Source organism: Pantherophis guttatus, chromosome 1, assembly GCF_059756535.1.
Source record: "Pantherophis guttatus breed Tessera chromosome 1, ASM5975653v1, whole genome shotgun sequence".
NCBI lineage: Eukaryota > Metazoa > Chordata > Lepidosauria > Squamata > Colubridae > Pantherophis > Pantherophis guttatus.
Window position 1 is genome coordinate 63505119 of NC_142063.1, and position 11513 is coordinate 63516631.

At 36.6% G+C, this 11513-nt stretch overlaps 1 protein-coding gene across 2 annotated transcripts in view; it reads right to left on the bottom strand.

Moving 5' to 3' along the window:
* Positions 1–2711: 2711 nt before the first annotated feature.
* Positions 2712–11513, bottom strand: part of ACTC1 (actin alpha cardiac muscle 1) — a 16874-nt gene continuing 8072 nt past the window's right edge. For both annotated transcript variants that reach the window (XM_034417939.3, XM_087875226.1), the window contains exons 3-7: positions 11301–11513; positions 7515–7676; positions 6894–7085; positions 3709–3890; positions 2712–3055 (exon numbers count right to left, since the gene is read on the bottom strand). The exon at positions 11301–11513 is cut by the window's right edge and continues 112 nt beyond it. In XM_034417939.3, the coding sequence (XP_034273830.1) occupies positions 2912–3055; positions 3709–3890; positions 6894–7085; positions 7515–7676; positions 11301–11513 (893 nt within the window). In that variant the 3' untranslated portion in view covers positions 2712–2911. The remainder of the gene's footprint in view (positions 3056–3708; positions 3891–6893; positions 7086–7514; positions 7677–11300) is intronic.

An 11513-nucleotide genomic window follows, 5' to 3' on the forward strand; every position in this document is an offset into this window, starting at 1 on the left:
ATTCTATTCTGTTGTTCTGTTCTGTTCTGTTCTGTTCTGTTCTGTTCTGTTCTGTTGTTCTGTTCTATTCTATTCTATTCTATTCTATTCTATTCTATTCTATTCTATTCTTATTCCTATTCCTATTCCTATTCTATTCTATTCTGTTACCATCTTCATTCTAATGAAAAGTGCTTGAACATTCAAGCTTAAACTTGAACCAACGTAAAAAAAAAAAGGTGTTTTCTTAAAAAAAAAATACTGATTTCCTTTGGTTCAACATGCCTAGTTTTGTTTATTGTGTGAACTAAAAACTCCTGGATTTAACTATGTAATGGTATGAGGTTACACTGAGCAAAAAGAATTTCTCACTGTTTAATCCAGACAGATTAATTTGAAGTTTCATCTTTTCACTATTTATTATCAAATAGTTAAAAAAAAATTGGCATGTGGAAGGATCGACAATGGATTGACGACATCAGGAAGTATTGTGAGTACAATTGGCAAAAGAAAGCTCAGAACCGTATAGGTTGGAAACATGTGGAAGAAGCTTTCATCGTACAATGGATAGACAATGGCTAAAATGATGATGAAGATGATGATGATGATATGATGATGATTTTAAAAAATATCAATTGGCTCTATGTAACTTGGGAAGATACACAAAAACAGGTCATAGAACACAAGGGGGCTAGATGGTATCACTGATGCTCCAAATATCATCATCATCATCATCATTTTAGCCATTGTGTAGCCACTGCAGCGTAACAGCCTCTTCTGCATGTTTCCAACCAGGGGTGAAATGCTCCCGGTTTGGACCGGATCACCCAATCCGGTAGCGATGGAGGCGGGTGGTTCGGAGAACCAGTAGCAAAAAATCCCTGCCCCCCCCCCCATGCCCAGCTGAGCCGCACAATCATCAGAGGCTTTTTTTTTACTTTTAAAAGCATTTTTTCTACAACCTCTTCAGCCGAAAAAATGCTTTTAAAAGTTTTTAAAAAAGCTTCTGATGATCGCGCGGCTCAGCTGGGATCGTCAAAGGCTTTTAAAAGAAAAAAAGCCTCTGCTGATCAGGCAACTCAGCTTGGATCATCAGAGGCATTTAAAAGAAAAAAGCCCTTTTTTTCTTTTAAATGCCTCTGACAATCCAAGCTGAGTTGCCTGATCATCAGAGGCATATAAAAGAAAAAAAGCCTCTGCCAATCAGACAACTCAGCTGGGATCATCAGAGCCTTTTGAAAGCATTTTTTGCCAACGAGGTTGTAGAAAAAACGGTTTTAAAAGTTAAGAAAAAAATTGGCCACGCCCACCCAGTCACATTACCCTCCCCACCAAGCCATGCCCACAGAACCGGTAGTAACCAATTTTAGATTTCACCAGTGTTTCCAACCAATACTGTCTTGAATTTTTCTTTGCCAGTTGGACCCACAATACATGCTGCTGTTGTTGCTTCATCTTGTTTTAGGACTCTTTTGTGGATGCTTTTTATCAAGTGGAATCCATTCTATGATGCCTTAGTCCCACTGCCATCAGTTGTTCTTGCTATGTGACCAGCCCATTTCCATTTCCATTCTTTTATTCTCTTGATGGCATCACATATTTTAATAGAAAGACAGGTCTTTCTATCTTGTCTTGTGTTGCCGAGCATCTTTCCATGACTCTTTGCATCACTCATAGCTTTTGTATCGGTTGTCAGGTTAGTGTCCATGTTTCGCTGGCATATGTTGGAGCAGGTAGCACACACTGATCAAAAAACTTTTCAGTTTTTTCAGGAATAGGGGGAGGTTGTTCTTGAAAATTATACTTAATTTGCCAAATGCCTGCCAGCCACATTTAACATGGCATTCAATTTCCTTTTTTGTATCATCTTCCATTGAGATCCATTGGCCAAGATATATGTAGTAGTCTACTACATCTAGTTCTTCTCCAGATATTAAAAAAAAACCCTAACTTTCTTTGCTGAATTTATTAAACATAACCTGGTTCTTTTTCAGGTTTAATTTTAAGCCAAATGGTTCTCCTGCTTTGTGCAACTCTCGTATGGGTCTTTGTAACTCTTTTGGGTCTTGTGAGAAAAGAATAACGTCATCTGCAAATCTTATGTGTTTTAAATAGGCACCATTGATTTTTATTCCATCTTTTGCCCAGTTTACTTTGCGAAATACTTCTTCAAGGCTGGTTGAGAAAAGGATAGGATTATTTTTTTTCTTGAAAATCTCCAAATATAAGCTTGCAAAAACTCATAGAACAGACTGTTTTCCTATAAATCTATGTATTTCATGAGACTGCTTTCAAAAACTCTTTCTGTAAAGTTATACATTCAAATACAAAAGGATGCTTTTCAATGTCAACAATAGAATTGAGATGCAAATCTCCAGTATACCCCTGGACAGAAACAGAGGTTAGCTGAAATTGAGTGGCTTAAAAATTTGACAAATAAACACAACTCATGAGTGGAGATAACGTATTAAATGTTTTCTCACTAGTCACTAAACTAGTGAGTAGAATAGGGATTTGTGATTTTTAAGGATTGTGTTTCACGGAACATTCTCAATTTTTTTGCTAATTTAACTGATTTTATGAATTTGTGGTCTTTTTAAGCTCTAGTGGTTTAACAAAAAAGTAATTGTCATTCCTGTCTATATATTTTACTTACATTAATACTACTGTGTTTTTTTAAAATATATCATCAGGTATATTTTTTATTTTAAAAAATCAGACTATATAACATATTTACATTGCAAATCCCAGATCTTGTTTATTTATAAAGCAATAAATATTCAAAGAAGCATAATAAATTGCACGGGCATGTGTAAACAAACTGTACATTATAACCGAACCTAGTTCAGGAAGGATTACCGGGGAAAAAAAATACTTCAAGAAGCACATCATCCTGAGTGGGTAATTTGTGGCAAAGGGTATGGGAAGATGCTTAGAAACACTTGCGGTGGACAATAGATGGACCAGCCTCATCGTACTCCTGTTTGCTGATCCACATCTGCTGGAAGGTTGAAAGAGATGCCAAGATGGAGCCTCCAATCCAGACTGAGTACTTTCGCTCAGGGGGGGCAATGATCTAAATGGAGAAAATAAACAAGAGGTTTATTTCAGAAGGAGCTGTATCAACCTAGGTTTCTGGGCAACACAACTTCATTTAAATTGTTTCTAATAACAATGACTTCTTAACAGTGAGACGTAAGGGCACAAATTGTACTAAAAGTCTACATCATTTTTAGGAAGTAGAAAGAGAAAATCTTCCCTTCCAACAAATATATTCTTTAAAATTGAAACTTTCTCCATTCTAAGGCCATGTAGATGAGCATTGCTCAATAAAACAGTTTTAACCTTAGGGAAATGTCTATGGAGATTCTCAGTCATCCAGGTCATGGTTGTCCCAAAGGTGCTTTTTTCAAGAGGCAAACTGGACTTTCTGGGTTTTTCTTTGACGAGGTTTTGCTTTTCATCCAAGAAGCTTCTTCAGCTCTGACTGGATGGTGGGGAATGGGAAGTATATGGAAGGAAGTATAAATCCTTCCATTCCCCACCATCCAGTCAGAACTGAAGAAGCTTCTTGGGTGAGAAAAAAGCACCTTTGGGACAACCCTAGAGAAGCATTGGCTATAAGATTTATTGAACCTTTAGTTAGGAGTCTTACAAAGTTACTTTAATCTTTTCAAGAGCACACTTCACAGAGACTTGGAAGTTTGATATACGAAACAAGTTTCACACCTTAATTTTCATTGTGCTGGGAGCCAAAGCAGTGATTTCTTTCTGCATACGATCAGCAATGCCAGGGTACATGGTAGTACCACCTGAGAGTACATTGTTGGCATACAGATCTTTACGGATGTCAATATCACACTTCATTATGCTGTTATAGGTAGTTTCATGAATGCCAGCAGATTCCATACCTTGGAAGAAATGAATATTGATAGGCTATTGACCAATGAAGTATAGAGGAAGCACAACATTTGAGCATTATTAATAGCAGAAAGCTATAAGGAAAAAGAAGTAAAAATAAAAAAAGCATTTATCAAATAAGAATTTTCTATAAAAAATATAAGGTGGAATTAATACATTAGGCATGGGCAGACCTCACACATACAGCCATATGGAATTCCTGGACTCATTTCCTGTAGGTTATAGATACTCCATTTTTTTGTAATTGCAGAAAAGTGACTACATATTTTTACCACTTGAAAGCAGGATCCATGTGTTATGTAAGTCCTAAGAAGGCATGCCACTATTAACAGGCAAATATCTTTCCCAAAATCTCCTTAAAAACCCAGCCTGGTCTGCCTATGTGACATAGCATCATCTGCTTTGCAGCCTTCGCTCTTCCACAAAATGTTAGATGCAACCATTGAATCCAAAAAGGTTGGGGATTAACTCTTTTTTAAAACCACACCTGATCTAAGTACAAGTAAATTTGGAAGGAAGGATTTTGTTTTGCTTTGTGACAAAAATGTAGATCAGAGAATTTCACATAGAGCCAGTTATTGTTTTCTCTCCTCCTGTAGCAATTTATACAAGAGAATTTTTGCTATCTATTTTTCTATTTTATGTATTGCATCATTTGATGCGGCTCTATCTCTGCTGCATGGACAAAAAGGCATAAGAACAACTGGTCTTATGGCAGCACATTCTCATAGACAACTGGTCTTATGGAGGCATATTGAATTGACCAGGACATCCCATGTGAAAATACATTTGAGTTGGATTTGGGGGTGTAGCTTATATAAATTCAAATAAAATGAATGAAAATGACATTGGAACAAGTGTCATTACAGATAACAGTTTTGGTGCGATGTAGTACATGACAAACTAACATCTTGCATGTGAGAACTCTGAGATGCAATGGATATTAGCACATGTGCTTGAATAAGGGAAAAAAAAGTCAAGATTGCATTTAGGAAGGCAAAAAAAAAATGATGACGGTATGAACAGAAGCTTACCAGTGAACATTAGAAAAACTTACACCAGAAATACAAATTCAAGGGTTACATTCCAATGTATTAGTTGACAGGTGGCATCTTAAAGTGAACTGAAATTAGATCCATAACAAGGCAACAGCTGATGAACAACTGCTTCTAAATCCACAAGGCTTGTATTATAAAGATTTGATGCATCATCCGTTGCAAAGGGAAATTACTTTTTCTATCATGACTAAAATTGGTCTTGAAGAATATGAATCTACACTTGCTTCCCCCCCCCCCCTTGAACTCTGGGCTGTTAAGTGATCACAGGGTGCAGCTCCTAGGCATTTTACCTGATTTTATATAAATTTATATAAATTAACCATCTAAAATATACTTTAATTAAAGAATATGACCATGCTGAAATCAAAATAAACCAAAAATGGGGGGGGGGAATACACATAGCCAAGCCACAAATTCCATGCTAATAAACGCTCATCTTTTTAAAAAAAAGATATTCAGCTTCACTTTGAGATTAGCCACATAATGGATCTGACACAGTCAAGAATGCCATTCTAAATTCAACACTGTGGAGGGATAAAAAAAAAAATTAGCCCTTTAGGCACATTTATGCAAGGCTGGAATTCTTCTCTTGAATATAGTCAAGGTTAAACTGTCAAACCAAAGTGTACTTCAAAGTTAAATGTATGTATGTATGTATGTATGTATGTATGTATGTATGTATGTATGTATGTATAAAGGTATATATTTCTTTTCTGAATATATATACCTTTATACCTAAGGCAGAGTGATTGTGCATGAAGTCATTTGTACCACAAAAGGAAAGGAATTTGTGCCTTTGGCAGACATTCCTATCCTATATATTAATTTATGGTAATAGTCACATTGTATGTTAAAGTAGAGAGATGGCCAGAGATAAAGATGTGCCCAAGAATTAAACATTTTAAATTCTTTTTTTATTTTGCTGGTGAAGAGAATTCTCATATCGTTGAATGAGTAATTTCAATGTAAGTAATTAATTAAGATCAAAATAAGAGTTGTCATGCTTCCGACAACTTTATTTATTGGCATTGCTGCAGTAATTCCACACAGGAGGCAAATGCATTCCAAAAATAGTAGCTGAACGCAGGATTTTTTTAAAATTGTTTGGCTAGATGGAATGGGAACTCTCCAGCAACAGCTGCTGGTAGCCAGTTTCACTGTTATATTGATTTATGTTCCTTTGTTGTTAAAAAAATTAGAAATGTCAATCCCGTTTATCACATTTGCAAGATAGTTTCAAATATTACTATCAGGCCATAAAATGATGCCTCCTGTGTCCAGAACAAATGTCTCTATTGCAGGTAAGAGATGCAGTGGTTCCTGGAATGAGGGAAAAGCCCTGAATTAATTGTAGTCAATAATAGTACTCAAATGTCCCTTCAACAGTGTGTATAATGTAGGTAGATTGGCACTCCAAGACAAGACTCCTAGTCAGCTGGAGTCTAACTAACTCATGGACTTCTCTTCTTAGAAAGATTATCTTCCGCTTTCTCATCCTTTTGAATACAAATGCATAACCTGAGGCTGCAAAGCCACTTCCAGCCAATGTCTTAAGTCCTTCCCAATGTCTTCAGTCCAACACCCATAGATAGTCCCTCCAAAAGTTATTTCAAAATATTTCTTAATGTTGCTGGAGGAGCAAGTGGTTTATATGCATGTATTTCTTTGGGCTATATTTGTTTCAATTTAATTTAATTTAATTTCTTCCCTGTCTTTTCATTCGTTGCAGTATGCCCCCCACTAATAGTTTAGCATAGTCATCATTTGACAGATATTGCTACTTCTTTCTATTATTATTTTTGCATTTTGCATCCTTTTAATTTTATATTTCCTTTAGAGTTTACTGCACAGAGAAGCAATTCAGCTAGCAGCCAGTCAGCCAGCCAAGACCAAAGTAACTTCAAGCTAAAACTTCCATGTAAAAGAATTCCTTACCAATAAAAGATGGTTGGAAAAGGGTTTCTGGACAGCGGAAACGCTCATTCCCAATTGTGATGACCTGTCCATCAGGCAACTCATAACTTTTCTCTAGAGAAGAGGAGGAGGCTGCTGTAGCCATTTCATTCTCAAAGTCCAGAGCAACATAGCATAATTTCTCCTTAATGTCACGGACAATCTCACGTTCAGCTGTAAAGACAAAATCAAAAATGTATAGAAAGAAGGAAAAGGTAGGCTAAGAAGAATGCAAGCAAAATTGAAGTTAAAAATGGTCTCCCTATAGTTCAGTTTGGTCATTATTATTTCTATATATTCTCAAATAATTTTTACAGAATGCTTAGAAATGGGATCTGACTCTAGGGTTTCACCATATCTGATGATGGGAAAAATTTTGGAAAAATAAAGATTATGTGTATGTGTATGTATGTATGTATGTATGTATGTATGTATGTATGTATGTATATATATATATATATATATATATATATATATATATATATATATATATATATATATATATATATATATACACACTGTATATATATATATACAGTAACTTTTTGAATTCACTTTTGAGAGGAATAAACAGTGATCAAAGTACATTTCAACTGTAATTACCTGTTGTTACAAAGGAATAGCCACGTTCTGTCAGAATCTTCATGAGGTAGTCAGTCAGATCCCTGCCAGCCAGATCCAGACGCATAATAGCATGGGGAAGAGCATAACCTTCATAGATAGGGACATTGTGTGTGACTCCATCCCCTGAATCAAGGACAATACCTGTAAAATAGAAGTGCCCAAGTTGTTATAATGCCAGCATTTTTTTTAAAAAAAATGTTCTTGCAGATGTTGTGCAACCTCTCCAGATGCAGGTTAGAAGAACAGAACAGAAAAAACACCAATACACAAAGAGAATGTGTGCAATTAAAGTCTGATGTGTCAGATGAGCATGAAACATAACCTTCCTCAGTTAGTAATTCTGAGTATCTTACAAGTTGAAATGCCAAAGGGAATGCTTTCTTAACTTCAGCCAACTGTAGACCTTAATGCTTCCTTGAACCAATTTTGGATCGAAATGGCTACACTAGATTATAGTCTTCCTTTCATATTTACTGTATGTCATCCTGTAGTAGCAGTTTGATTATGCCACATTTTAATAAACAAAGAACTTAGCTGTACAGCGAGTTTGGGTCATTCAGCTGAATCTAAATTAGTTGTTTCTAATATGGGGATACACTCTTAAATTTGTCTATTATAGATGACAATTCTTAGTTCCCATGTTTTTTGCACCCTGTGTCCTTGAGATATATTCAGCAGTGGTGCTTGTTTTCATGGTCTCATCACATCATTCTGCTATATCTTAATGTCTAGTATCATAAAAGTACAACCAACTGCCTGAATCCCTCCTACCAGGGCATCTGCTTTGATCTCAGCTGGATCTATTAGACTATAGACCTATATGGTAAGAAAATGGGATGATGGCAGTCACAGGAGATCATCAAGGGCATTTGAGTACATTTATTGGCAGCATCTGTTGAACTTGGTTGATCCCTCAAAGCTAAGCAGGATCAGTCTGGTTAGTGCATAGCTGGGAGACCACCGTAAAGTTCTAACACTATACGCTGAGAAGTAAAATCATCATCATCATCATCATCATCATCATCATCATCAATCTGAAATAAAACAATAGCAAATAATGTCCATGTTACTGTTACCAAGAGCACTAATTGTCCATATCCATCAAAAGCTAAACTCAGTCCAAGGGAAACTTTGCCTTTCGATTGAGCTCAACAATGGTTTAACTATAAAGGCTTCAAAGACATTCCTGGCACTAATTAACCCAACATATTGGCAGTCTCCAATATGTTATAAGGCAGACTTCCTTAACATGAGTTAAAGTTAAAAGCATTTAAATTCCCAGACTTCTCCAGCCACCATGGCTTTTTGGTGAGAATTCTGATTTGAAAATTCACACATCTACAAGGGACCTAGGCAGGAAGATCTGCTGTGAGATCCAAACAGCATGAGATCATAAAGGATCAATAACTATTTCAGATGCTACTATCTTAATATATGAAGGACAATAATTTATATGGGTGTTTCAAATATGGTAAATCAGTGGGTTTTTTTCTGTAGAGATTCTCAGTCATGCAACTGGATTTTCTTGTTTTTTCTTTGAAGACATTTTACTTTTCATCCATTCTTCAGCTCTGACAGGATAGTGGGGAATGGAAGGATTTATATTCCTTGCAGACAACTGGTCATTTACATCCTTTTAGAGGGTCTTGGAGCACTTGGAGATTTATCTGTGTCCCCAGGGTTACCTGAGTAGTGTTCCTGGTTCCTGTAGTCTGCAATTTTTTCTTCTGGAAATCCATTCCTACTCCCATACCATTCAAAGGGTGTTCATCCCAAATTGTATAGCTAAAAGTCTGTAGAGATTCTCTGTCATCCAGGTCACGGTTGTCCCAAATATTATTTTTCAGGAGGCAACTGGACTTTCTTGTTTTTTCTTTCAATACGTTTCACTTCTCATTCAAGAAGCTGAAGAAGCTTCTTGGATGAGAAACAAAACATCTTCAAAGAAAAAACAAGAAAGTCCAGTTGCCTCCTGAAAAAGCATCTTTGGGACAATGTTTTTTTCATCTTTTCCAAGAGCAGGAGGAAGCATGTATAGGGGTGTAATATTCTTTATTTTAGATTCTGAGCACAGAAATAGGAAATACTATTTTTCCAAACGGTAGAAAAGTAGCAGAGAAGTGGGCTTGTATCTATTATAGCTTTATGTGAAAATACCTGCTATGTGCAATAATTGCCCATGTTATACATATCACAATTACACTTCTGATTCAGTAAAGTCTGCCATTCCTTTCATGTATAAATTACAATTACAATTTCTACTTAATGCTGTTCTCAGTGGTAAGCAAGCAGTGTTCATTAAAAGATTATGCCTTTCCTCTTAAGATAACTTTTAAATATGAATATATTTGAGCTGCCACCATGGTGAATATCTGTTCCAGTATTCAGACTGTCTAAGGCATCAGTTTCTCAAAAGTGAAGGATGGGGGCATTCTCTCTAAACCAATATGGTATTAAGTCACTGTTATCATTATAATATCCAAGGCAATTTGCAGGAAATGAAGAAATGCTAATTATTTGAGGCAATTAAACTTCCAAGAGGTGTATCATTTTTAAAAAATTAAATAGTAGCACCATTCACAATCGCCTGTGAAAATGTTAAAATCTGAGATTTTACATTTTTGTTTTGAATTTAATTCTGCATTATGCAGGTGCCATCTGGAAAGTTGACTCCCACAGGCATTTTTCTAATCCATCCATTAAATGAAGAAATATGGTTTCCTTCATGGAATGGATCGAAATTCTGTCCACTAGGAAAAGCTCCTTCAAATAATGAAATGAACTGGTTTTGCATCTCAGAGACAGTGCTACTTAAGGGCTATACAGCATATAAACAGGTAGTCCTCAACTTACGAACACAATTGAGCCCCAAATTTATGTTGCTAAGTGAGACATTTAAATGAATTTTTGCCCCATTTTATAACCTTACTTGCCATGGCTGTTAAGCGAACCACTGCAGTTTTTAAGTTAGTAACATGATTGTTAAGTGAAGCTGTATTTCCCATTCACTTTGCCTGTCAGAAGGTCACAAAAGGTCACAAAAGATGCCCACATGACCCTGGGACACTACAACTGTCATAAACATGAGTCAGTTGCCAAGCATCTGAATTTTGATCACACAACTATGGGGATGCTACAACAGTTAAAGGGTGAAAAACGGTCATAAGTCACTTTTTTCAGTGCCATTGTAACTTCAAACAGTCACTAAACAAAATGTTCTAAGTCAAGAACTACTGTATATTAGGCAACCTGATGCCTTTCAGTGACTTTTGAATTCAACCCTTATCAGCTCCACCCAACATGGCCAACATGAAAGGATTTGTAGTTGTAGTCTGAAAAAAAGAAAGAGAAGGGAGACCAGCATGTTGTCTATCCCTAATATAAGCATTTACTAGGTCAGTGTTCAGGAAAGAATCTGCTGAGGTAAACAATCTGCTGAGGTAAAGAGCCTTGGTGGCGCAGCAGACTAAAGTGCTGTTAAGTAGCACCAGCTGCCCGCAATTACTGCAAGTTCAAATCTCACCAGGCTCAAAGTTGACTCAGCCTTCCATCCTTTCGAGGTAGGTAAAATGAGGACCTGGACTGTGGGGGCAATAAGCTGACTGTATAAAAAAGAACACCATTGGGGGGGGGGCGAAAGCCCTACTAAGCAGGTATATACAAAAGTATGAAGGCTATTGCTTAACGCATTGTAAGCCGCCCTGAGTCTCTGGAGAAGGGCGGCATATCAATCGAACCAATAAATAAATAAACTTATTCTTTTACCTGTAGTACGTCCAGAAGCATAGAGGGAAAGAACAGCTTGGATTGCCACATACATGGCAGGCACGTTGAAGGTCTCAAACATAATTTGGGTCATCTTCTCACGATTGGCTTTGGGATTCAGAGGAGCTTCTGTGAGCAGGGTGGGATGTTCTTCAGGGGCAACACGCAGTTCATTATAGAAAGTATGGTGCCAGATTTTTTCCATGTCATCCC